The sequence below is a fragment of the Drosophila sulfurigaster genome, chromosome 3 (assembly GCF_023558435.1).
Source record: "Drosophila sulfurigaster albostrigata strain 15112-1811.04 chromosome 3, ASM2355843v2, whole genome shotgun sequence".
NCBI classification, from domain to species: domain Eukaryota; kingdom Metazoa; phylum Arthropoda; class Insecta; order Diptera; family Drosophilidae; genus Drosophila; species Drosophila sulfurigaster.
In genome coordinates, this window is record NC_084883.1 from 31,012,634 (window position 1) to 31,040,485 (window position 27,852).

At 38.2% G+C, this 27,852-nt stretch overlaps 3 protein-coding genes across 5 annotated transcripts; 1 reads left to right on the forward strand and 2 right to left on the reverse strand.

The window, feature by feature from the left end:
* Window positions 1-23,618, reverse strand: LOC133846151 (serine-rich adhesin for platelets). 3 transcript variants are annotated; one of them, XM_062280929.1, is made up of 14 exons: window positions 23,163-23,618; window positions 10,365-10,762; window positions 9,996-10,190; window positions 9,794-9,925; window positions 9,585-9,727; window positions 7,987-8,073; window positions 7,850-7,904; window positions 6,443-7,333; window positions 5,192-5,368; window positions 4,625-4,702; window positions 4,223-4,545; window positions 3,013-4,166; window positions 1,768-1,968; window positions 1-1,702 (listed from the first exon to the last, which is right to left on the reverse strand). In XM_062280929.1, exons 2-14 carry the CDS (start codon window positions 10,491-10,493, stop codon window positions 1,419-1,421), a joined length of 3,849 nt encoding a protein of 1,282 aa, XP_062136913.1. In that variant the 5' UTR covers window positions 10,494-10,762; window positions 23,163-23,618; the 3' UTR covers window positions 1-1,418. The 3 variants fall into 3 exon arrangements, with proteins under 3 accessions (XP_062136913.1, XP_062136914.1, XP_062136915.1); XM_062280930.1 differs by lacking the exon at window positions 5,192-5,368 and having other exon boundaries at window positions 23,163-23,616; XM_062280931.1 differs by lacking the exons at window positions 5,192-5,368; window positions 6,443-7,333 and having other exon boundaries at window positions 23,163-23,616.
* An 81-nt stretch (window positions 23,619-23,699) lies between these two features.
* Window positions 23,700-24,175, forward strand: LOC133846152 (large ribosomal subunit protein bL34m). Its single transcript, XM_062280932.1, has 2 exons — window positions 23,700-23,824; window positions 23,887-24,175. The coding sequence occupies exons 1-2, from the start codon at window positions 23,802-23,804 to the stop codon at window positions 24,107-24,109; spliced, it is 246 nt and encodes an 81-aa protein (XP_062136916.1). The 5' UTR covers window positions 23,700-23,801; the 3' UTR covers window positions 24,110-24,175.
* A 30-nt stretch (window positions 24,176-24,205) lies between these two features.
* On the reverse strand, window positions 24,206-27,283 carry LOC133840010 (polynucleotide 5'-hydroxyl-kinase NOL9). Its single transcript, XM_062271663.1, has 3 exons — window positions 26,896-27,283; window positions 24,855-26,831; window positions 24,206-24,793 (listed from the first exon to the last, which is right to left on the reverse strand). Exons 1-3 carry the CDS (start codon window positions 27,050-27,052, stop codon window positions 24,528-24,530), a joined length of 2,400 nt encoding a protein of 799 aa, XP_062127647.1. The 5' UTR covers window positions 27,053-27,283; the 3' UTR covers window positions 24,206-24,527.
* Window positions 27,284-27,852: the final 569 nt, after the last annotated feature.

The window sequence follows — 27,852 nt, forward strand, 5'->3', positions numbered from 1 at the left end:
TTTAAGTTTAATTATATAAATACGTGTATATATTCTAATCATATATAGTTTGGGGCGCTTGTAAAATCAATTTTAAAAACTAAGGGCTACTTTAAGTAATGATTTGATATACTTAGTGTGTGTTTCTTTGTGTTTGTGTGTGTGTGTGTGTGTGAGGATAGTTTGATTTGAGGATATGATCTTGGTGGTATGGAGGAAGCACTTAGTGGGGCAACTGTAGGAATTTCTGAATACTATTATTTTGATTTGTATTTGTTGTCGCGTTCGAACTGTGAACGCAGTTCAAATTGGCAGCTGTATTGAGTATAGCAAATGTTATTAGTTATATAAAAAAACAGACTAAAAACAATAGGCATTACACGCAAAAAACACTTTTCTCTGCTTAGAACCTAAATGCAAAACTCAAAACCCAAAGCGTAATGCCCCCTGCCCAAGAGAAGTGTGTGCTAAGAATACGAAACTAACAGCATAGCCAATAAATAAATGAATCGAATGATATGATGACTATATAATACTAGACTATCTACTGCATATACTTTTTATCATGCCCCAACAACTTCTAGCCCTTCCAGCGATTGGCTCAGAATGTGGTACAAAATGAATTTCCTTTTTTGTTATCTGTGGCAGCGGCCAGTTTAACAATTGATTGTAAATTTGATGGCGGACGGTGACTGGCCCAATGATTTAAACAATTACAACTTGACTTAAGAACAAGCTGAATGTCTGCTAAGCTGCTACAAATTGTTGAACTTATGGTAAATACAATTTCCGATTTGTTGTCACCTTGGCAAAGGGCATTTTTAAACAGCGGCTGGCCGCGTTTTTTCATATTTTTTGCACATACATTTTAAATGCTACTCTATAAATTGTTGTGTTTGTGTGTGTGTGTGTTTTTCAAGCACTTGCGCTTGCTAAATGGTTTGTGTGTATGTGTGTTTGTTTGTGGCGTATAAGTTAAGGTACATACTAGATAAATAATATGCAGCATAGTGTGTTTAAATGTTTAGTTGTTGTTGTTGTTTAGCTTAAGTGTTTTGCCAAGTCGCATATTGAAATCGCTTAATTGATTGTTTTACAGTTGCGTCCATGTCGATAATACCATTTGATTAATATTCTTCATTCATGCTGTGGGCGGGTCTCTCGATTTACAACACAATTCGAAATTCAAATTCAGTTTGAAATCCAACTCCGATTAGAGTTTCCATTTTTGTTTGTTTGTGTTTGTTTTTGTTGGTGCACAAAAGTTTCGTTTAGATTAAGTTTAAGAAGAAATCTTTCGCATTCGCTTTAAAGTTTGGTTGATTAGTTGTTTGTTTCGTAATGATTATTGTTTGTGTTTGTTTGCTGCCTGTTATTGTGGTTGTTGTTGTTTGTTATTCTGCTTTCTTTGTTTCGTTCACTTATTGTTGTTGACACATTTATGGCGAGACATATGGCGGTGGCTTGCGATACGAGGGCGTGGCTGGTGATTTCCCTCGCACCTCGCGTCCACCCAACACAACAGCTGGCGGCGGCACATATTCATCCACATCGTTGTCGCCATTCATGTTGGATGTGTTGTAGCTGGGCGGCAACAGCGGCGGCTTCTCGTCCTTCAGTATAACCGGACTCTTGTTGCCAATTTCGGGCTTCTCCTCGAACTCATCCTGGAAGATAACAGGTATGCCCTTGGTGCGGAACGACTTGCGTTCTTCCTCATCGCCTGTAGTTGAAGTGAATGTTATTTTCGTATTCAAATAGTTTGTTATTTATAGTTCCAACACTTACCCAACTCCATTTTGCCGCTCTTGTGGCGACGACGATGCAAGCAACAGGCTATAATCGAGGCTAAAATGATCATAACCACTATGATAACGGCAGGCAGTATAAATGTGGCCAGATACTCTTCTGGTGAGGTTGGTTTCAAGCTCGGTTCCTTGTGATTTGGCGGCAGATTATCCAAAGAATTAATATCACTCGAGTCGGTGTCTGCAATGGAAAGAGATAACATAACTTTATATAATATTGTTACATTTAGTTTTTAAGAATTTTTTATCATTATTTACATAACAGCGAACCGACCTCCAAAACATATTTAATGAGTTCACATGTGTTATTCTTTTTTACATAGTAAACGTAATTTCATCTAAATTTAAAATTTATCCAAATGGTATATATTTCATGTGAAATCAAAAAGTTTTAAAATATATGCAAAATATAATATTTATAACACACAAGGGTGAAAAAAACTATATGCCAAATCATTAAATTTTTGTTTTTCATGCATTCTTGCTTTTGATAAGCACTAATTAGACCAAAGGTTAATTCTGGGCAATTGTGCGATTCCAAAATAATCATACAAAAATTGAAACTTTCGTTCCCGACAAAATCAGAAGACGTTTTTACGTCGAAGTGTTTAGGCACTGTTTTAAGTGGAACTCGCATATTGTTAAATTTTTATGTTTGCATGTAAATTATTTATGAAATTTATATGATTAAAAATATTAAGTAGTTTTTGTTTTTAATTTGAATTACTGTTGCAAGCGACGTACAAAATGTGGCAATTCTTTTCATCACATTTATGTTAAATATGTGAATCTACATTATTTCACAAAGATTTAAGAAAAGAAAATATAGACGAAAATAGTCTATACTAAAAAGACCATAGGCTGCCAGAAAAAGGAAAAATGTAACTAATGGCGATCGACCTGCATCGTTTTCATCGAGCATATTCAAAAAAATAAAAAACTGAAGGTTACTATAGCACTAAAAATTGAGTTCTAACTTACAAACAAAAGAATAAAAAGACATACATAAAAAATATACAAATTTCTTTTTGGTATCAATTATCATTTTCGTTCAAGTACCCATTTGGTAACCATAAATTCGAATCTGTTTAAATCCCTTCTGAAGGGCAATATAAAAAACCTTATTACAACATCAAAATGAAACATTAAAAACATGTTTTTTCTCAGAGATTCCTTATACCATCATTAGTACAATTCATATCATCAGCTTGTGTTTGCAACTCACATTGACAGACACTCGAAGTCATGGCCGACATTTGAGTTAGATTGAGTTCAGCTCCAAGAGCATGCCTAACCGCGGGCTTAAGCTTGAGATCGCTATCAAAGTAAACGCTGCGCACATCCTCCATCTCCTTGTGGGGACAACGATTGTTCATCTTGTAGAGCGAAGCGTTGTAAAAGTAAACAATGACGCCATCCTGATCATGGTTTTGATTGATGGTGCGCACAAGAACTTGATTTGTATTCGAATCGCCATTTAGCTGAGCAATGCGCTCAACAAACTTGCGCTGCAGCTCCGCATTGAAGTTTTCATGCTTAATGGCCAGATACGCCTTAAAGTTCATGGCCAATTCCTTTCGCTGTGCGTTGCTAACAACCACAACCAGAGCATCGTTGGCACTCAGACCGCCGCTATCCTCGGCAATCAGCAGATACTCCTCGGTGCCCGTGTCACTGCCCTTGGGAATGCCGTAGAACTCTTGATTCTTGGAATCGAACTGCATCCAATTGCGTGGACTGATCTCCTTGTGATCCTTGGTCTTCAGCGACAGCGTCAGCTCATTGTCGTTGGGATCGTAGAACGTATCGCTGGGCACCTTGTAGACGAGCAGCTGGCCCACGGTTGCACTCACGCGATCCACCTGATTGCGCGGCATTGGCGGCAAGTTCTTTGCCATTTGAGTGGTTGGCTTGACCTTGTTTAACTCTGTCTTTTGGCAGGTGCCAATCAGCTGGCCCGTTATGGACTGTATGCTTAGCAGCGGCAGAACAAGATCACTCAAACGTTCGGCATTCAAGCGACGCACCACATCCTTAAGCTCCACTTCGGGACACTCACTGGTGGGCAGCGTCTCATTGAAGTACACAAAGCTAGCGCTCTGCGGCTCCTGCGAAGTCTGACGTATCTCGCGCACGACAAGCGCCGAGCTGCTGCCATCGCCCAGCGTATGCGCCACAGCTCGGATCAGCTTCAGTTGCCAGTCAATGTTGTGACCAAGCTTCTCGTTGATGCGTACCGCAATGGTGATCTCATGATTGATGGTGCGCACAGCTCGATGCTGCTGCACAGCAATCTCCACAGTCTCCGTAACGCTCGCATTGCCCGAATCGGTGGCCGAGAGGCGATACGTCCAACGGGAGACGGCATCATCGAGTGGCCTGTCAAAAGCATAGTTAGCAAAGCTCTTAAAGAATTTCGCGCTATTTAAACTTACAGTCCGTAGAGTTCTCGCTTGTCGGCATTGAATTGCAGCCAGGATGAGGCCTTCAGCTCGTGGCCATCCTTGTCGGTGAGCTCGAGTCGCAGATTGCTTTGGTCCTCGGCATCGTGGAACGTTTCCATGGGCACCACAAAGCTGAATGCTTTGCCCGAGGTGACCGCCAGCTTCTGCAGCCGCATCTTGATGATGGGCGTGGTGTTCTCCTGTCGTGGTTCCACATAATCCGTTGAACTGTCGGTTGTGGTGGTGCTGCTGCTGGTGTCCAACAGTGGTTGCCGGGTCGTTGCGGGAATGGGCGAAGCTAAGGGAGCATCCAACTGCAAAAAAAGGGCAACAAAACAAATATGGTCATAAAATCATTTTAATTAGCTTGTTAAGCATGTTTGCCACACCCACCTCGTTGCTGGTCAGGATGGGGACACTGCTGCCATTGCCTGCCGCAGCAGCTTCCAGGGCATCAACCGCGTCGCCGGCCTGAGAAATACGGAGAACTCATTAAATGACATATGAGCTGGCTAATTGACGCAGCAGAGCGCACGCGTTTTCATTTTAGTTATTTTAGTGTCATGCTTGAATAGTGTTGAGCTAAAAGGCAGGCAGCGTTTATTGAGAGGGTGCCAGATACATAGATACAAAGATACAGATACATAGATGCATACACATGTATAGATAGTACTTAATCACTAAGAGATATATTCGCATGCAATGTGTGTTGAAAAGGACATGCGGGGGAAGCTGATTGGCAACCCAAATGTGGGCGGAGAGGGCAACGAGGATTAAGTGCATTCGCTGTAAAGAAAAACTCTGTGGAAATCCCTTAATTGGCTTTAGGGGGAAGTCAGGATAAGATGCAGATACTTGCGTATCAGTTTAAAGTGCAGCTTATTAAATTATAGATATATAAATCTACATTGATGCATTACTTTGGGTACTTTTTTTTTCTTTATTTTATTTTTAGTTCACCTTAGGGCTAATTGAGAGCGTGCTGTGCGTTGTTGTGGACATTGACTCAGCTTCAGCCTCGATCTCGATCTCGCTATCGATCTCGGCCAGCGTGGAACGCATTGTAGCTAGCGTGTCAGCATCAGCCACATCCGTGACCGGCCAGGTGCTCCTTGGCTCAAGCTCATTTTCATTCGGCTGCAGTTTTATACAATTTCGATTCATCAATTTTGCAGTGTAATCAAAAAGCGAGGCAAAAAGGGTCGAGAGTAAAAACGGGACGTGATCGAGGAGGGAGGGGTATAAGGTCAACACTTTGAAGAAGTCCCGAAGAACTAGAGAACTATATGTTTTCAATGGTATGACAGCTAAGCAATAAGTTTTAAGAACTTTTAGTGATAACATTCGAAAAATCAGACCAGCTTCAGGAATAGGACAAGAAAATGTAATCGGAGTTTTATTCATGAGTGATATCGGGAAACTTCAACTATATCGAGGCATATTTAAATTTGTTATGAATATTTGAAAATCATCTATGTTAATTTTTAGTTATTAATACCAATAAAATCTTCGACCTATACTAAAAAATTTCTAATTTTATAGTGCAAAGTAAGGTATTAGTAATGTGTGAAGTGTTGTCTGCAGTTAAAACCCTTTAACCATAAGAACTATATATACAAAATATTCGAGTTTCCTAATAAATAATACAAAATAATATTCGACTACGCTATAATTAGTATACATATAGAACTATACAGTAACTTAGGCATAAGTTTGATCTTAGAAGTAAATAATATTCTAAATACTAGTACACTAAATATAGAATATATCTTAACGATCTGCAAATCGGCAGTTATAGCAACTAGAATTCGGCAATTCGCCATGTTAACATCTTGTTTGGTTATTGTTTGAGGTTAGGTCCTTTGTCAACGTATCTAACGATTAAACAACAATGTTTACAACACAAACACGAGTATTATAACGGTATATATAGAAGGGTGTTTGCTGACTGAAAGTGGGAAGAGGAGAAGGCAATGGGGGAGACGAGGACGAAACGTAACGCAGTACAATAGATATATATACAGACACGCACACACACTCACACATTTGTATATAGAGAGGACTAAATAACAGTTACAATTGTCGCAAAACGAGACGCACACATACATATAAAGAGAGCGAGTTTGTGAGAGTGAGTGAGAGAGAGATACGCCAGACACACACAGACGCACACATAGAGACACACACACAGGCACACAAAAGCGACATTACCTTTGGCGTTTGTGACTGTGTTGTTGTTGTAGATGTTGTTGTTGTTGTTGTTGTTGGAGATGTAGTTGTTGTTGCTGTTGTTGTTGGCATAGTTGCAACTGTCGGTAATGTTTCGAATGTTGTTGTTGTTGCCGATGAAGATGACGATGGCGATGACGATGAAATTGTTGTTGTTGAAGATGATGAGAGTATGGGCAATGGAGTTGTTGTTAGAGTATTAACCGTATCGGTGTCTATGGCAGCTACTGTACTTGAGCTGCTGCTGCTGCTCATGACTGTGGTTGCTGCTGTAGATGAGCCAACAGCAGCAGCGGGCGGAGTCGACATTTCGACAGTTTCGCTGCTGGCAAATGAAGTGGATGCGGATGCGGATGCGGATGAGGTGGCTGGATTGGATGCAGATGTCTCTGGTGTATCAAGTATATTGTTGTTGTTGTTGTTGTTGTGGCTTGTGGTCGTTTGTGAGGTGCTCGTTGCCGCGTGCTCAGCTACATCAAGAGCGGTGACGAGCGCAGTGTCAACCTGGTTGTCGTTGTTGTTGTTGCTGTTGCCAGGTGCTGATGCCGCCGTTGTGGTTAGCTGCTTCTCCACATCGCTCAGCTCAGTGTCGAGCTGCTTCTCGTTGCTGGCCACAATCACCGGCGCTGCCGGCACGCCCAGCTGCTGCAGATCCACATCCTCGACATCATCGACATCCTCGTCGACACTCAGCACAGGCAACTCCTTGATGTTCTTAGTGTTCTCAATCGTTTTGCTTATAACCGACTCCAGTTGAGAGACGCTCTCCTCGATTTCGGCATCCAAGTTGCCCACAGGCGAAGAGGAAATGGACGAAGAGGAAGGCAAAGAAGCAGAAGAACTGATGCCTGCAGTTTGTTCCGTTTGTTCCGACTTTACATTTTAATTGTGGTAGTATTTGTTGTTTATGTATAATTTACATTCAGTTTTGTTCGTAAAAATGTTAGTAACAGTAAGTAAATGAGCACAGCGAGAGTTTGAGAGAGAGAGAAAGATAAAGAGAGAGAATGTAAATGGCAAAAAGAGAAGAAAAAGAGACGAGAACACCATATGATGAATTACATATACACATGTTAAAGAACCGTTTCATCAAAAAGTCTTAACCAACACTATGTATTTGATGTAAGTGGATCGTGTGTGTGGATTGTGATTGTGATCTTTCTTGTGTGGTTTGTAAGTTTGTGATCTTGTGTGTATTTTGTGGATTATCAACAAAGTGCATAAGCATAAACAATATCATATATCATCGATGGATTCCACACATCATAATGTCTCTCTTAATTCTTATATAGTATTATTCACTTGTATTTAACCAAAACAGTTAACACCTCATTTAAATCGAGTAAAGTATAAACCAATAACAATATGAATATTTGGAGAAACACTCACCACGCCATGATGATGACGATGCGCATGTGTTGTTGGTACCACTGTGACTGGTTCCCTGTTTAACAGAATAGATAAATATCGAGGGAGTATTAATCATTTGCCAGCCATCTGCTTTGACTTTGCTTTGCTTCACTTACGGTGCCTGTTCCTCGTCATCATCTCCGTAGTCGTAGTCATCCTCCTCGGCTCCGCTGCCCTCCGATTGACGACGCTTTCTTTGTGATCTGCAATGGAATAAAAATGAAGTGACGTGACGTCATCGTCAGTTAAACAGAATTCCAAAAAGTACTTTTTACTCGTCTGATTAAGTTACCAAATGTGGAAATTTTATTCGAATGCTGTTACTCAAACAATTTCTTCGAATTCTGCACAAAATAAAGTTATATTTAGCAATTCATAAGCATCGAAAAACCTTGTTGCAAAGTGTTTGCTAATATTGACACACATTCATATTAATCAGTCAATTACCCTTGTGCACTGCACACAAGTACTTGACTTATATATTGAAATGTGATTCATTCGATTTGATTTAGTTCACTATTGAAACATTTCAATGAAACGCATTTGAAATGGAAAGTTATCATTTGTATACATTTGATTTGATTTATTGGCTTTTTGTTCGATTTGCTTTTTGTCCATTCTACAACATTCAATTAAATCGATGTGGATTTTATATTATTACACTTGAACGGTTTGCAAAATTGCAAATATTTTGTGAATATTCAATTAAATTCCAATATTCAAATTATTGTATTCAATTAACATAACATAAATTTACTTAACATGCACATTGATTCCCTCTTACGCACACAATTGTTTTTTTTTATCACGTTGTTTAATTGAAGTACATAAATTAAAAGCTTTTCATATCAAGTTTGCTGAAGTTTGCTGTGCTGCAGCTATTTGTTAATCACAATTGCAAATGATTGTTTACATTCGACATCCCAAAAGAATAGAGAAATTCTTTCACTTCAACTCTTTCAATGCTTTAGCGCAATATTTAAATTGTTGTTGTGCTTATTTGTGTGCTTAGAATTTCTTTATTTATATTGTTTTTGTAGTTCAGTCTCTCAAAATATAATAATAAATCAATTCCTTTCTCTTTTAAGTTCTAAATGTGACAAATAATGTTATTTATAATATTTCATTCATTTATCTTCTTTAATATTACTCTTTTAATAATAACTAAAACATTACTGCCTATTATTTCTTTAAAAAAAGTTGTGTAGTTCCTTAATAATAAAATATTGCTTCCATTTAAATTGATCCATTTTACATAACAGTAAAAAAAAAAATATATATTTGTTCCCTTCATCTATACTTGCATCAATTTATTAAATAGTAGTAAATAAAATATTCCTTTCATGCAACTCCTTAAATGTTACTTTAACAACTACAAATTAAAGTACTCCAGCCTTTCAACTCTTTCAATTTCACTTTATTGTCGCACTAATGAAAGTACTTAATAAAACCTGAAACATTCCTTTCCTTAAACTCCTTTAGTATTACTTTATTAAAGGGCAATAAAATATATTCCTTCCATTCAACTTTCCTAATAATACTTTATGAAAAGTCTTTGCTTCAATTAATTCATAATTTTAAGTGCTATCCCAAATGTATCCCAAAATAATAAATAAAATATTCCTTCCATTCAACCCTGTCAAAATTGCTTCCCTAACCATAAATTAAATTATTCCTCCTTTCAACTTCTTCAGCATTTGGTACTCCAACTCACCTGGACTTCAATTCCTTGCGCCAAATGAACCACAGACCAAAGTTCTCCTCCGTCAAGGCGCCAATGGTGCCATCCTTGATCTGGTGAGCTATCTGCTTAGCAATCGGTTCTCCCATGCTAAAGTAGTTGGCACCACAACCGATCTGCAAACAAGTAAATTAAATCTTGAGTAAGCCGCAATTCAAATAAAAAGCATTCAATTAAAATACCATAAAACTGGCGCGTCCCAATCGATGATTCAGCGCCTCGAGCTGCTTCTGTCCCTTGCCTCCCTTTCGCATCGCCAGCTTGTGCATGTTGGTCAGCTCCCGCTTGGCCACCGAATCCAGTGTAATAAACTCCTGAGAGATGGGAAATGTCAGCTCAAGTTTGGTGGGAATGGAATGCAGTCGAAGAGAGACTCTGACTTACCCGGGGTATGGCAAAGAACTTGGATAACTTCGATTGCACATGGGCGCGCTTGGCTGTGCTGAGATCGCTCCAATCATGCTTGCGCAGCAGCAGGGAGAGCACAATCTCGGACTGCGAGTGCTGGCAACGCATCAGCTCCGTCACATACGGATCCTGCTTGTAGGCGGGCGCATCTTTGGGCTCAATAACCGGCACCTACAAAGACCGCATCGTGAGCGAAAGAAAGATAAGTTCAACAGTTTCAAGTGAAATGTGTCAGGCCGCCATCAATCAAAATTAAACGGCGAAAATGACAAGCGGCTGTGGCATGCCACTGTTTTGTTGCAGCTGCAACTACAGCTTGCAACAACCCTCTCTCCCTCTCCTTACCTGCGAGTCATTCACATTGAAATCCCGCTCCGCATTTGCCGCCGCCGACAACAAGAGCAAAGCGAGCAATAAAATTGGCAACGTCGCGCATCGATGGCACATCGCTGATAAGTCTGGCGACTTCATCATGCTCCCGCTTCTGCTGCCGCTAGCCTACTAACTGTAATACTATATCTCGGTCTTCAACGATAGAATACGATTTGAGTTTCGTTTTCAGTTTCGTTTTTCAAATTCGCTTGCACTTATTATACTATATATGGCGAGAAGTGAGAGGGGTGAGCGGACTTTACAAAAAAAAAACAAAAAAAAGTGAGAGCTCTTTCAACTTTTGTTTGTGCAGTCGTCGTTGCTGTTTGTTATCTTCTATATGGAAGGTTGTCGGGTGTCATTTACGTCATCTGCAAAAGAAAATGTGAATTATTTATGTGACTTCAAATTAACAACAACAAAAAAAAAAATAGAAAACATGTGTCTCATTTATACAACATATAATCATAAAGGTCTCGCCTCGCTGATTAAGTGCACCTCAGACTTATGCTCATGTTAATTAAGTGCTTAATTATCATTAACCCATAGTTGCCTTGTGTGGCTGCCCCAAATGGGTCAAAGACCCCCAACATCATGCACCCTGCACCCAAAAGTCAACACAATTTGTGTGAGCCCCATTCACCAAAAGCGCATAACTAACTGCTCTACGTATACGTAATTATCATAAACAACTGTTTTCTATTTTTCTTGTGTTTTTATGTTGTCTTTTCCCCCCCTTCACTGCTCAACTAGAAATTAGCGCCTGTTATTAATGTGACGCTGATGATGATCATCATCATCGTAAATGGAAATGGAAAGTTGTGAAATATTTGAAAATTGTTTGAATATTCGAGCGATATTGATAATGCTGTGCAGTTATGAATAACACGTTTCATTATGTAGAAAAATAAACAAACCTATTGAATAAATATGTATGTACTTATTTAAACAAATACGTTTTTTAATCGGTTAAATTCCCATATAAGATGTGAGTCAATCAAAAACTCACATTTGAGTATCCGATTGTCATTTTTAATGAAACCAAAGCGGTGTGCTTTAATAATACATACTAAATAAATATACTAAAACATATATTTAGTATATTTAAATTCTGAATAATTTTTATATATTCGTTCAAATTACTTCGGAATAAAGCAATAAAATAAACTAAAAAAGTATTTATTAAGTATTAAAAGTTATAAAATATACTAATAAAATATAAAATATACTAAAAAAACGATTTTTAAACTTTAATTCATTAAAAATTCTAACTAAAATCCAATAAAAATAAATAAAGTAATTCTTATCTATTCCAAATTCTATTCCCTTTTAGAATACAGCAATAAAATAAACTCCACAACTGATCAATCGATGAATAACTTCGGCTACTGTTCGCAGCTTTTGATGACTCATAACAATTCCAAGAATTTCCTATAAAACACACCAGAAATGTTTCTTTTTTTTATATCTTTCTCTGCAAGCAGCCAAGATTAATGGTTAAAGAAGAACAGTTGGAACTAATTAAAGAGAACTTGCAAGAATGTCCAATGAATGATGGGATTGAGCTACATTTTTATCGCCGGCGCGTAGTAAATAGCAATTGATAAGATTATAACGCCATTCCATTGATAAATCAAGCGCGATTTGTTTTAATCTGCGGCAAAGCGTCGCCATGCATGCCATTTAAAACGGAGCTTATCAATGACCAGGGACTATTTATAGAAAAATGCCCAACGGCATTCCCCAAAAGTTCAAACATTTGAGAGAAACAATCATTCAGCACTCATGAATACACTCACTCACTCTGAATGAGGTCACAAGCTTGCCAACATGTGTCGTGAGTTTGCAGTGAGGCAGCAGAACATTTTTTTGTGAAATGGGTTTGGCCTGAAATTGTGACTTGGATTTCGAATGCGTGGAAAACTAATAAAAATGAAAAACAAAATTGGAAAACGACTTAATTGAGGCATTAAATATGCCAACAGCGCTGGGACTGTGTAGAAGGGGAAGTTCGAAGTCAATTAATGATAAATGCAACATGCAACCAAAAGAGAGAAGAGCACAAAAAAAAAATGAGTTGAAAATAACGCACAGCTGGCTGCCGGAGGAGTTAGCATAAATACGAAGCTGCCAAGAAATGTTTGAGAATATTCTCTAGTACTCTCTCTGTCCTTTTCTATCTTTAGTATGCACTCCCCTTTATCAGTTTTTATTCCGCACTCTCTCTCTTTCTGTCTTTCTCTGCTGCAATTTGTTTATTTTCAAAGTGAGCAACAATATTAATTGAACAGCACTTTCCGCCCGCTGCTTGGCATAGCAAATGAGCAAAGAAGTGAATGGGGGGGACTGAAGGAAGAGTTACCAAAGAGGAAAAGTCAGGGGAGCAGCAGGTAGAGACTGGAGACTGGAAGAAGAAGCAGCAGCGAAGCACAGAGTCAATATGCCACAAATAGATGAACTTAAAATGCAGCCAAGCATGCCGGGGCCATCAGTCAAGTTGGCAGCAGTTTTGGCATGAATGAGAATGAGCCACACACACACAAACATACACACACACACACACACACACACACCAACGCACACGCACACCGGCAAGTTCTTGTGGGTGTTGTTGGAACTGAGTATCTCTGTTTCTGTGTGTATGTAAATGAATTAGCACTGCGGCAAATGCAAAACAGGCAGGGACAAACACACAGAGACTGAGACAGATACAAACTGAAAACAATACCGAAAAACAAGCAAACAAAAGAGCAAAGGAATATGCTCGACTGCAAGCTACCCTGTGTAACGCAAGTCTGCAAAATATGAAGGAAATAATATTTCAAATTAGTTGCACTTTAAACTTGAAATTCCGAATTTGTGAAGATAGTTTAAATGCTAAAATACTACAATAAATATTGTTGTTTTTTTAGAGACATTATAGCGAGAAACAATAAATCAAGTCAAATCAAATCTACAAATTATAATATTATTTTTCTTATTATTATTGATCTTTAAGTAAAGAAAGATTAATTTAGCAAGCAATTTTTTTTATAATTGAAAACACTTGATTACATATAACATTCTGTTTTCTTATTATTTTAATAAGGTATTAAATTTACAGAAAAACAAAAACAAAGATTAGATGCACTTCAAAAAACAATCAAAGATTAGTAACGCTTCAACAGTAAAGATCAGAGTTCAGCAACAGAGGTTGAAGAAATATTGAAATATCATATACAAACTCTTTTAAGATGTAAAGCGCTAAAAATAAATATTGAGTGCACAAAAGCACATAAAAATCGTAATAAAATATTCCTCAAAAGTGCTGCCAGTAATTATTACATCCAATTTAATAGCCTTACGAGTATCGTTAAAAATCATTTTGACTGTTTGAATTTTGCATATTCAAACGATCTAGTAATAGTAATAATTATGATACCCTATATTTGGAGTATTAGCTTATTTATTAGTTATATTTATGTGAGATAATATTTCCTCAACAAATATATCAATGATTTCTCTCTGTGTATTAACAAATATGCTCATTTTGATTTGTACATTGGGTATAACGAGTCGAGAACAAGTTTTTCCATTGTATCGAATATGTGACTGTGCATCACTGTTAGTGTGTGTGTGTGTGTGTGTGTGTGCAGCATGCAACACTGAAATGAAACTGCAGCCAGAGTTCAATGGAGTCGAGAGAGTTAAGTTCATAAATTGAACAAACAAAAGCAAACTAATAAAGGTACGAGAGAGTTGGGCATATTTACGGCCAGAACAAAAGGCGCCAATCCATAAACTTAATGATTACGACGATGATGATGATAGTAATGAGTGGTATAATAATGATGATGTTGTTGTTGTTGTTGTTCACCCACGCTGCTTTTGAAGCCACAGGCGCTATTCAAGTGCCGCACACACAAAGACATATCGCTATCTATAATGTGATTAGCCATGCATTTAGACTTGAGTGGCACTCTTTGAGACTGAGGCTGAGGCTGAGAGGATGTTGCATGTGGATTGGCTGCTCGTGGCATGCTGATTGCCGTCTCCGTCTTCTGCCTCGCTGCGGGCATTTCATTATCTTACTTCCCAGCCACTGGGCCAAAGTGCAGCCAATTAACGTTACATTTAAAGTGGGCGACTAAGGTGTTTTTCTTTAACTGCTCTGCTCACATATGAATAATCTAGAGTATTCTAAAGACTTTGCTAGCTACGTGACACAAAACTGATGTTGAACTGCAACTGCAACAGCAACAGCGACAGCAACAGCGACAGCAACTGCAACAGCAACAGCGACAGCAACAGCGACAGCAACAGCGACAGCAACAGCGGCAGCAACTTCAATGAGGCAACAAAGAAACTCTTTCTTCCATGAGCCAAACACAAAGCAGTCAGCGCATAAACAAATTTATTTTCATTATAACCCAGTTGAACGCACAATGCACCCTGCGTATACAACACACACACACACACTCACACACACATTGTGCTGTGTCCAAACTGAGAGTAACATACGCCTACTTATTGGCCACACACAACACAACAACGCTTTGGAGTTTCCAGTTTCATAAATCTTCCTATATGCAAAGTATTGTATCTTTCTGCTCTGTACATCGTTGCGTACATCAATCATTGAAAAAAAGCTGAGTAACAACAGCTGCTTGTGATGTTTACTCAATGAAACAACTTTCATATTTGTTATTCAATTGTAATCAAAACTTTAGGAAACTTTAGACCACAAAAGATTGTCACACGTTTTTATTACTATAATAAATTCATAAAATGCATCTCAAGATTATGTATGAATTAAAAAATGTAATAACTCAGAAAGCATTAAATAAACGAACGCTAACTAACAAAATTTGATACAGATATAAAAATATTCCATCATGACTCAATTTTAAAATTAGTTTCATTAGCTAATATTTGTTGCCGGAATCTTTTAGAAGTATTACGAACAGTTGCGCTAATAATCTCTATGAACTAGTTATGATTATGATTTCAGAGAAAACAGACAGCTATCACAGCTCTATATTGATGAAGAATTGATTTACCTTTGGCGGAACGCACAAATCAACTAACTAAACAGTCTCTGTGATTTTTACCAGCATGTTTTTAATAAAAAAATGTTTATATCTCGGCTGGAAAATACAACAAAAGGCAAGATTTTATTGATGCACGTCACGGAAAGTATTTTTATGTGTGTGATGTGTGTTATGTATTAATGTTTACACATACGAAAACCAAATTAAAAGTTTTGATTGATTTGTCTTGTTGTTTGCGTGTCTTTGCAAAAAACAAAAGGTACATTAAACAGATATAAAAAAAAAACAATCTTTCTTTTCCATTCTGCTTTTCAATCACACAACTTTTCTCATATCTTTCCTCACAAATTTCATTCAATTTCTCAACACAATCATTTCTTTTTACACATATAATATTTCTATGCTTCATAGAACTTTTCTTTGTGTACAGATACAGGGTATTTCTGAAGTCGAATCTGTTGTTGATGTTTCAGTTTTTTAACTTGTTATAAGCGTTGCATGATGTTCATGTTGTTTCTTTTCCACGAAATAATAAAAACAATTTCTTTCAATCTTGCTGTACAGCTTTCACTCCCTTGGTTACCCAATCCCCCAGTTCTTGCTACTGCTCTCTGTCTCTTTCGCTCTGCTCTACAGCAATTGCTATCTTGCTCTGTCACTCTGTTGGCTGCTTTAATTAATTCGATGGCCCGCAATGGGCGCGTCTCCAATGAACTTTTAATGAATTGTTTTGTTGCTTGCAGTTTGTTTACGCTGTTGCCCGATTGAGAGTACAACAAAAAATTGTTATAAATTTATTTATTTTTTTGATTTATATATGCAGCAATCAATTGTTGTTGTTTTCCCAGTTGACCTACAATCTTGTCATCGCTTCCTGTATACTCTCTCTCTTTCTCTCTCTCTCTCTCTCTCTCTCTCTTCCCCTCTCTTTCTCTTTCTAGCTGCGTAATATGTGTATTACATCGCCAATGAACTGGAACTGCTGGAAATACTGGGAGGTCGCATTAGACGTCCAGTCCATGCTCCATGCTCCATGCTCCATGTTCATAAGTACAGCAGCAGCATAATGAAAGCAGGCCACAATTACCCAAAAATAGCCCCAAGTTTTATATTCATTTGCGTCGAGTTTAGCCAAGTTGTTATTTCATTTTTTAAAGGCGTGTCACATTTTCATTTTCCACCAACGATTTTTTAATGGTGTGTAAAAAAAAAGCAACAACAAGCATAATAAATGCCGCCTCATACAAATTTTTCGAAATTTCTGGTTGAAATTTAAGGAGCAGTCGCTAAGCTGACACCGTTTTTTGAAGAATCGAGCACTGAGAATGCAGAATGGAGAATGGAGAATTCAAAATAGAGAATGCGACATTAGCTGTGATTCAGTTGCGAGGTATGACAATAAATCTCTCAAGCACAACAAAATACAACTGTGTTCATTTGATATATTAGTTCGATGCTTATCGAAAGGGGTCGCAACGAGAAGCTAATCGCTTGATTGATATAATGAGCCATCTAATGAGATTTGTTACTAACAAACTGTGACAAAATTAAGAAAAGGAATGTATAGTAAACTGTTTGCTGGTTGAAGATTTACTAGGTTTGCCAAAGAAAGTGGCAAAAGCGCTTTTAAAAGTTCATTATAGGAAGCAATATTACATCAATTTGATAACCCCCAAATACTCAACTCATTAGAACTATTTCCATTTAATATATTTCAAAGTGAATGTTTGCTTATTTTTATGTTCATATATCTTTTTTGTTGATATTTTTTATTTTTGGGAACACCTCTTAAATAAAAATTAGTTTTTTTTTTATATTTTCATTTTATTTTTGTAATGCTATATTTATATTATATGTTTGCTTTATATTTTTTGATGGCATCTGCAATTTTGAATAAATATTTATTTCTTGTTTTGTTTTTCTTTTTAAATTTTGTTATAATAATTTTATATTTTGGATGGAATACCAAAATAAAAATGTGTTTCTATTGATATTTGTATTTAATTTTGTTCACTTTATATGTTTTGGGAACGCTTTCATTATTAAATAACAATGTATTGCTTTTTATATATATTTTGTTGTATTTTTATGTTTCTTGGAAGCAGCTCTATTTCGGAAAAATTGTGTTTCTTTTTTATTTGTACCTTATCAGTAATAATACTACTGAAGAAAATTTTGTAATACTTTCTGAAGAAAGTGACAACTTTATTTCAAAGTGCTAAATTTGATTAAACATTTGATTATGGTAGTCCCAAAAAGCGAAACAATAGAGGCATTGGAGTTGATGCAACTTTAGATCATTATTTATTATAATTTATAATCTTTTTATTTATTTATTTCTTTTTTATTAATATTTTTTACTTCCCAATATTTGCTAATAGCATCTCTATTATAAAATTAAAATTTGTCTCTTTTTATTTGCATTTTGTTGTCTTTTTATACTTTTTTGGTAGCACCTTCAGAAAACCTTCAAAACTGAAGACAACTTTTTGATTGCTGCTAATGAAAGTGACAACTTTATTTTGAAAAGCTTAAATTGATATTAAATTTGCTTATGATAGTCCTAAAAAGTAGTTTAATAATAAACGCATTAGTGCCGATTTTGAAATACAAATTTGTATCTTTTTTAATATTTTTTGATAACGTCTCCATTATTAAATTAAAATTTGTATCTTTTGTATTTATATTTTTTATATTTTTTGGTAGCACTTTCAGAGCTTCAATAATAATGCCAAAGACAAATATTTAGAGCAGGTTAAGATCTCTCTTTTAACGGCACCACAACGAGGGACAGTAGCCCACTTGTTTTGGGTCACCGAAATGTGGGCGAGAGCATGTGATGAGCTTTAGCAACGGTTTAAACTATTATCTAACATTTGATATGCTGACTAATGTGTCTGACCAAACGAGAAAGGGAGTGAAAGAGAAAGAGCTAGAGTGCGATATGATAACAGTTATAGCTTATAAGATATGCATAAAAAGATAAGAACAACAAAAGACCAACCAAAAACCTCAAAAAAAAAAAGTGGGTAAATGATGATGTGTATAACCCAATTTCCGGCGATTGCTCAAGAAAATGTTGAGCAATGAGCCGGAATGCCGAGTGTCCAAATGTTGACTGCAGCCGAGTTGCAGTTGCCGATGGCGTTGCCGTTGCAGTTGCAGTTGCAGCTGAATGCATATTTGGCAAGCTCATCAGCAACATTTGCATTTACATTTGCATCGCAGCATTGTGCATTGTATTGGCCAAAAAAGGTGTTAACCCGTGAAGCAGCCAAACGGCACGTAACTAGCTGCGAGTCACGCACCACGTGCCGAGGTCAAATATGGCATCATGCAACAGCACAACTTGCAACGAGCTCAGCTGACGATGGTGATGATGATGATGATGATGATGATGATGCAGCTACAGCCACTGCGACCCACATAAAATGAGGCGATTTTTGATAGAGTTTAATTGACAGTAATTGGACTATGACAACGTTATTGCTTTCGATACATTTTTTGGCTGCAGCTACGCCCAATTTGATTTCAAATTAAGACAAATATTCTAGAATTTAATGGAACTTAATTAACTCTATATATCAGATTTGATCGCCAAAGCAACACTACTAAAAGTAACTTTGTTAATTGTAGATTTTAGATTTCCGCACTACGTCAAAAAGTTTATAATTAAATATAAATATATTCTTGTTTATAAAGTGTTTAGTTTTCAGAGTTATTTGCAAGAGCGAACAATTCAGAAATAATTATAACTATACTTATATTATACTATACAATATTTCTTGAAATAAATGGAGCTTTAATTATTTAAGGTTTGAGATTTGAATGTCAAGGAAGAGAGAAGAAGAACTATTGTCAAGAAGAACTATTGAGAACTTTTTTAATTGTAGATTTGCAGAATTCGAGGAATAATTATATTTTTATTATTTCGTAATTCTAGATTTGACCCCAAAGTCAAAAACTTTAAGATAATATTTCTAAAAATAAATGAAACCTACTTTGAGATTAAGATTTGATATTCGCCAAGACAAAAACTCAAGAAATAAAACGAATTTTTTTAGCTATTGTTCCTATATTTGATGGCTAAGATAATATTTCTGGCAATAAATGCGTCTATATCAGTTTTAGATTTTAGATTTGATCGTTCAGGCAAACATTTTATAGGTAATAATGAAAACTTCATTAATTATAGATGGCAGATTTGATTGGTTTGACAAAAAATCTATAAATAATGAGAACTTTATTAATACGTGCTTCTAGATATGATCGCAAATTCTCTTTTTCCTTGCAGTGCGTATGATTAATGTGCTTGCAACGCGGCAACATGTCGCCAAACAGCGTGCAACGTGCAACATTAAAGCCAGAGGAATCACAGGGGCCAATGCTCCCTACGATTACGCGACAATACGCAACGATATTTTTGCCAAGTCACAACAAAAATATTTTTTGCGTGGGGCCAACTTCGTACTGTCTCTCTCTGTCTGTATTTTTTATCTCTTTCTGTCTGCCTTTGGAGGGTCGCCATGTTGGCCAACTGGAGTGTGGCAGGGTGCAGCAGTTGCCAGTTTGTCGGTCGTCAAGTTGCAAGTTGCCAGTTGCAACACGTTGACAATCGACAGTCGGACATGCAGCAGATCGCTTGCATGCATAATGCATGACAATTCTTTGCTATTATTTCTCTCTGTTGTCGCCACAAATTTTCATAAAAATTGTGTTTATTTTATCCAAAAATGAAAACGAAGCTAAAATAAACAAACCACTCGCAAACGACCAGCAAAAAAAAAAGCATTTGGAGGCGTTGATGAAGTCGACAGCCGTTGTCGTTGTCGATGTCGATGTTGTTGCTTTTGTTGTCGATCTGCGTTGTTGTCCAGACTTTGGGCATTGCGTACAACAAACAGCTGCTGCCATGATACACAACAAGAAGATGAACGAATAGATTCGAGTATTTTTGTACTTCAAAAACGAGAAAAACAACCACGAAAGAATATACGAAAATGTATAGAGTTGATGCCAGGGGCAACAACGCAGCTGAAATACGCTAACAAAAGTTCAGCGGAGCAAGTTGTGCTCTCCGTAGACCGGAAGTGGGAAGAGAAAGAGCCAAGTGTGAGTGCATTTATTTAGCCAGATTATGCTCTTGAGAGAGCCAGTTTGTCGTTAACAATAATATACAAATTGTGCGTGTCTGCGACATGTCAAAAGCTGAATAGCCTGCACAGCGAGAGGAAGAGTGAAAAAGGACACGCTTCCCCTATTTAGTCAGATTGTAGTCTCAGGAGAGCAATGCGCTTTTCACAATTATACTTTGTGCGAATTTTCTAAATGTTACATAAAGAGGGGGAAAATGAAAAAAGTCAAGGGAAACAGGAAAAGAACTGTCAATTTAATTTCAGGCATATTTCAGACTTAGTTGAATATTTATTTGGTAATTCTGTGTGGGCGTTTCTTAAAATTGAATTTTTAAATAAGACCTTACAACACAATGAGGGTCAGTGAGAGAAAAGTTAAATAGAAAAAAGAAAACTGATAGATGAGACGATTAGAGTAAAGATATCATTTCTTTAGCACTTTCTTTTCACGTTTCTGTTTCGCATGTCTTTCTTAAACGCTAAGAAGCTTTGCTTGTAGAAAGAAGACAGCTAAAGTGAGAAGGCGTTAAAGCGAATACAACTTACAGCTTATGTTTATAAAGTTTGTCTTTCATAAACAAAATAAATAAGAAAATAAGAAATAATAAATATTAAAATTTGTATTGTTTTAACTAATTTTATTAGCCTAAGATGTCTTTGAAAAAGTTGATTCCCAAATTTAACTCACAAAACTAGAGACAAAATGAAAGGGACAAATAGAGATAAATTTCATCTCAGATAAATTTCATCTTTTGCCTTGCGCAAACCGTAAGACTTTTCGCATAGACCCAGCCAAGGGAAGAGCATCGAAACCACAGGCAGTTGTTGCAGTTGCTCGCTTTGTTGTTCTTGCCTTCCGATGTTGGCCAAAATGCCAGCGAGGAAGAAGTCAGTCAACAGAAACGGAGAATTTTTGTATTTGCATTGGTGGCAAATAAAACGAAAGAAAGAAAAAGACTTTTGACCAAAAAATGAAAAGAAAGAGTAGAAAGAGATGAACGAGGTAGTTCTTGCAATTATACGCGTAATTATAATTATATAAAACGCAGCTGGAGATGTGAAAAGGGGAGTCGACTGGAAATGGAAATTGAAATGAAAATATGCGTGTGTGTGTGTATGTGTGTGTGCGTGTGGAAAGAGGAAAAACCAGGGCAGCGAGTCAACCAGGCGACCAGCAGTATAAGGCGAGGCAAAGCCAAGTGACGCCCTCGCCATTAGCGAGCGGCAAATTGACGCAGTCTGATTAAAAACGCATCAAATAAAAGTAAACGACGAGTGAAGAAAGACTGTGTTAGAAGGGGGGTGGGGAGGCAGATGAGAAGAGCAGGCAACCGAAATGCGAATAGGAAAACACAACCTATGCTAAATGCTCGTAAAAGTAATTTTTCTAGCCTCACACACACACACACACACCGACACACGCACACACTCAACGTGTATAAGGGTGCTTAGCGGAAGGAAGGCAAATAAGGGACACGGTAAACGCAGACAGAGCGGGAAAGAGAAAGACAGAGAGAGGGAACATTTGCGGATGACAAGGGACATCCCCCATTTTGGGCACGCAGCAGCCGCAGCAGCGACGCAAGCAGCATCCGTTGTCGGTGAGTGCCAAAAAGAAAACAACAACAGCAATTCGTATAGAATTGCTAATGCTGTTGTGCGTGTGTATTGGTGCAAACAAACGCACACACATACACTCATACTTACGCATAGGGCTTAAATCAGTGCGGGTGCGTCGCAGTCGCCGTTGCCGTCGACGCCAACAGAGCAGAGTTTGCTGAGTGCCGTCATCAAAACACACACATCATAGCAAGACAGTCGGACAGACGAACGAAGCGTTAGTGAGTAAGTGAAAGAGATGAAGATGGAAAGGGAGAACAAAAAAAGGGCTGCTCAATGCTGTGACAGCTGCCCAGCCTCCAGCCCCCCCTTTCCCCCTGCCTCAGCAGCCCCGGCTGATTGCAAAAATCTGTTAAATGAAAACTGGTCGAGTTTTTTTGTTCATGCTTTTTTTTTTTGGCATTAAGTTGCGTTGCTGCTGATGGACGAGAGAACGCACACGCATACGCATGCACACGCTTTGCAGCATTAACACCAGCAAGAACAACAGCAACAACAACTACAACGAGCTTGCTGTTGGGGCGTTTTTATTGTTGTTGTTGCTGGTTGGTTTGGTTGGCGTCGTCGCTCGTCGCTTCCGTGTTTCGAAATTCAATTTATGTATACTTTATGATGTTGCCCCGCATTCGCCAGCGTCGGTCTGCCAGACGCGTTCCGCATACGCCGCATATGCGACGTCGACATCGCTGTCGACGTCGCCGGCTCCCCCAAAGCTGATGCTGCTGCCTTTGGCGCTGCCTGCTCCAGAGTGAAGTCAGTGAGGCGTGGAAAATTGCAAGTTCAGGAAAATCGATTTTCTTGTTGTATTTTTGTATTTTTGACTAGCTAGGCTAAAATGATGTTTCTCCCATTTTACTTATTAGGCTAATTACCGTGCACTGCAAGCACACAAACACACACTCGCACTCACAAACAATCATCACACATACATTCACGCTGGCATAGTTGAAGTAAAAATAAAATGCAAGGCGCACACACACACTTACCTCTTTGCTGCTCGGGATTCTATTTAAGTTTTGCGCAGAGGCATGTATAAAATGCACTTCAATTTTGCGTTCTGCTGATGATGAAGTGGATTCTGCTGCCAAAATTCTGTTTCCAACACCGCGGCGACACACATACACGGAAACCCAGCGAAATTTACTCGTACACGGCAGCTGCACTTACGTTCACACACACACGAACACCTATAAGTGTATATGTATGTATGTAGGTTTTTCACTTGCACCTTTGTACTCGAGCACCTTTTATATTTTTGTTTTGTTTTCTATAACTCCATCCAAGTACGCTCTACTTGCAACTGCAACGCTTTAAATTAATTAATATGCGTTAAAGTCTTGACATGGCTCTCGAGTTGGCTTTTCACTTTTTTTTTGTGGTATAACAACATTCAAAACATACGGCCCCAACGCGTTTTATTGTTGGAGCTAACGACGGCGATGTGACCGCCAGCAACAAACACAGAAACCAGTGTGACCGCAACGTCAAATTTTATAATATTCTTTTTTACATCGCTTGCTCAACAAAGATATCGATACAGCTTAAGCGATAGTAGCAATTGCTCAACACTGGCAGCATTTTAAGCAGTGGTCACATTGCGCTCTTATTTACAATTACTTAACATCATGTTGCAAGGTTTGCTGCAAAGGTAAAAATTGCCATTAATTGTTTGTTTTGTGTGTGAAATACTAATGTTAAACATTTTTGCAGAACGTGTGTGTCTGTGTTAAGCACAGCACAAACAATGTTTGTGCGCCAGAAGCACGCCTTTGATCGTGCCATCCTTAAGCCGAAAGTGAGGTGCCATTTCCCCAAACCCCGCGAAGTGAAACGTATTAATGTCCACGGTTGGGAAACAAGGATTTCCACGCCGGAGGGACGTCGAGTGCTGATGCGACGCATTCTGAAGGGCAGACACGATCTCTCCCATTAGATTAGGCTAATAACATAACATTTTGGTATAATATTTTTGTTATTAAAAAGAAACTTCATGTGTTAACCAACTGGTCTTTTGTATGAAGAATATACATTCAATTTTTTCTATAATATATTTTTAATATACCTGTGATACGTTTTGGGGCTGGTATTGTCGTATATCTCATTACAACTTTATTAATAATAACAATTTAATATTTTAGAAGTTGTCTGAGTTAACAAAAACTTTAACTAAACAGTTCTTCATGAACAATGTCCGTTTGGTTTGTAGAATATTTCTATGACATAGTTTCAACATAATTCTAATAGGTTTCGGGTTTTTAAGAAAACATTTTGTTGACTGGATCTGCTGGATCTTCATACTACATTCTACCCCGTATAATATAGTTTTACTATATTACCTACGTTTTGATGTCTTAAACATTTTTGTTGGCTGGATTGCCCAAAAAACCAGGAGCACGATGATATATCTGTTGCACGCTCTTTGACGACTTGGAGTCATCAATGACAAACACAAAAGGCACATTGTTGGTGACGGAAGCACCTTGATCCTTGATGAAACCCTGAGGCAAGCACATGTCGCCGCCAATAACCAAACACTTGACGTCCGCACAACGCTCGAGAGGCATCGCTGGCAGCAGGTAAAGCGTCTTCGTCTCATAGTCAACAGCGCGCACAACACCTGCGAACAAGCAATAAAGATATTGATTGGAGAGGACAGGAAGATTGGTCTGTAGACTCACCAATGCCAAGGCACTCGATTGTGTGGGTGTCATTTTCGGGAGCTTTGCACAGATAAACCATGTTGACCTCTGCACCAGCAATGAGTTCTTCCCGCGTATGCTCATCGGATGTGAGCTGCAGGAATTGCAGCTCATCCAACGATATTTTCAGCGGCTGGCACTCGGTCAAATGCTTGGCATTCCCACGGAGCGTAGCGCTGAGCCGCGCCAGAATATTGGAATAGCGCATATCTTTGGCACTCATGCGCCAGGCCTTGTTTTGGCCTTTCTCATGCTGCTGCTTTGGCACAACACTTTCCAGCTTGTGCATTGCGTACTTGGGCAGCGGCAGGCTCAGCTTGAAGGCATCGTCCACATAGATGGTAGGCACAACTTGGGAAAGAGTTGCGCTGTCCAGCGACACATCGAAGTTGTTAATGGGCCGACGACTGGAGATTTGCACCAATGATGTGGGTTTCACAGCGTCCACAAGCAGCGCCATCAGTTCGACACCAAAACCCTTATTGTAGCCCATGGTGTTGATCAACCAAAGCATGTCCTTGTAACGTTCCTCATGTTGACAATACAAGAGCAAAGACTTGACAGCATGGGCATATTGCTCGGCACACATGACCACATTCGCATGGCCCACCACGAACGCCTTGTCCGGCTGCCGATTGAGAAAGAATCCAGGTCCCAGTAGCGGGGCATCGACAACGCTGCAAGAAACAGTTTGTGGCACGAACATTTCGGGTTGTCCAATATCCAAATCCAGCAGTAAGACGCTGCCAAACTGTGGCAGATGTCGATTTAACAGATAGCGTAACAGCGTCGATTTTCCCACGCCCTTGCCTCCAGTTATCATGACGCGACTATGTGGCAGCAACTTCAGTTTCGTCCACACTCTAGGCACCTGCAAACCCTTCTCCTGATCATCGGCACGCTGCAAAAGGCAATTCAGCAGATATTCGCTAGCGTAATGTGGTCGATTGGTGGCATTAATGAGCGGAAACACATTCTCCGCCATGTGTGTGGCAAAGTTGTTGAGCATCTTTTGTGCTCCGCTATTCCTTTGCAACAGCACAATTGCATCGCGTCGTCTATCAAAATTGCTGAGAATATTTTCAAGCTGAGCCCGCGAAAAGCTCTCTTCCAGCGCGTTGTTGTAGTTAAAGGGATCTTTGGGCACCTTTTTGTTGGGCAACGGCGAAATGACAACCCAATTAAAGCCCTTGGGTGAGTAAATTGTCAACGGCTCCAGTTGGGGTGCTTCGTAGCCGTTAATTGATATCCGACCACTAAGCAGTGTAACTATCACGGTGCCATACCATTCCATGTCCTGCTTGAGCACTGCGAGCACCTTGTTCGTTTTCAAACTGTTCTCGAAAATGCTCAACTCGGGCAACGGCTCCGCTTCTGCCTTTGGCTGGGCATAAAAGTGTGCTGCAGGATTGGGGGAGAGACCAGACTGGGTATTTCCCGATTCTTTGCCATTATGTGCTGCGTCCTCTTGCTCAAAAGTATCGTCAAGTGCTTCGGCATCTACGGAACTATCCTCATAATTTTCCAATTCTGAATTTATCGGACCATCTGCACGCAAATTCTCACTATTTTCGACCTGATCAGATTCGTGCTCCTCGGCACTGTCTACGGGACTCTCTTGATCATCCTCGTCACCATCGTCAGTTTCCTGTTCCTCGTCTTCGCTGTCATCCATGTCAAACGTTAATGTATCTGAGTATGTCTCCTCGTCGGTTTCCTCTTCGGACTCTTGGTATTCTGGCACGGCTCTAACCTCCACGACGGTGGCATTAACTAGTTTCTCAAATCCCCCATTCGTGAAATCATCATCAGTATCATTATTATCATCATCCTCCTCTTTTGAATCCTCATCTTCGGGATCTTTTTTCTTATTATCCTTAATAACTTCGGGAGCTCTAAAGAAATTCTTGTTGATCTTCCATGTATCTTCTTCGTCTGATGCATCGTAGAAGTTTGCTATAAAAGAAATTAAATTGCAAAGGTAACTTAACTAATACACAAGAAATGTTTTAAAACTTACCAAGATAACGTTGAAGAACTTCTTGGGGACATTCTTCAATTTGTTTATTTGATTGTTGAAGTTTGACTCTTTTGCCTTTGCAATTTTCTTGGCATGACTTTCTTTGACGCTTTCCAACCTTTTTGGCTGATCCTTTGCTTGATTTGTTGTTTGGCATACTTACGAAAACTTTCTTAATAATGAATAACGAATGATTTTAATTTTTCTATTTTCCTTATCATTCAACGCTTTCTGATTTGTGTAACTTTTCACTTAAGGACAGTAGTTAGATCATTTTGCAATACTAGCATTTATTTATATAGGATTCATATATTTAATTTAAAAAACAAACGCATCCCTGACCCAATTTAACAAATATTGGCCATGCGATCAGAAACCGGCATATGGCTGCAACACCACAAAAAAATATACTAAAATATACCACTTTAATAAATACCAGCTGGCTGTACTTTGTAACGTATAGTTTTGTATTTTGTAAAAATTCCCCTATATTATGTTCATTAAAACTTCTTTTATTTTAAATATTATATTTTGCTCAAACAACATGGTCATGCTTTAATACGACTAAAGTAATTGATACAAGTAAAAAGATATATTAAGGAAATAATTATCGATAGACGATATTTAAGGTACAAGTCACAGTTTGGGAAAATCAGAGTTCACCGCTATTGAAGAACCTCTGCGCTTGAACTAAGATTATTTTAATTAATTTATAGACCATAAATATTTTTTAAACTTTTATTTTGATTTCAAGGGAATATCCATCTCTATAGAGTGCTCAAACTACATATAAGAATAGCGAAATTTACTGAAACTATATTGCAAACTTGCAATTAAAACTTTTAATATTAGATTATATATATTAAACGAAAAAATATTGAAAGATTATAAATATATATTTTTGGAAAATCATGTATTTTTGAAAAACTTGTCCAATAACCATTTTAGTGTAGCCAA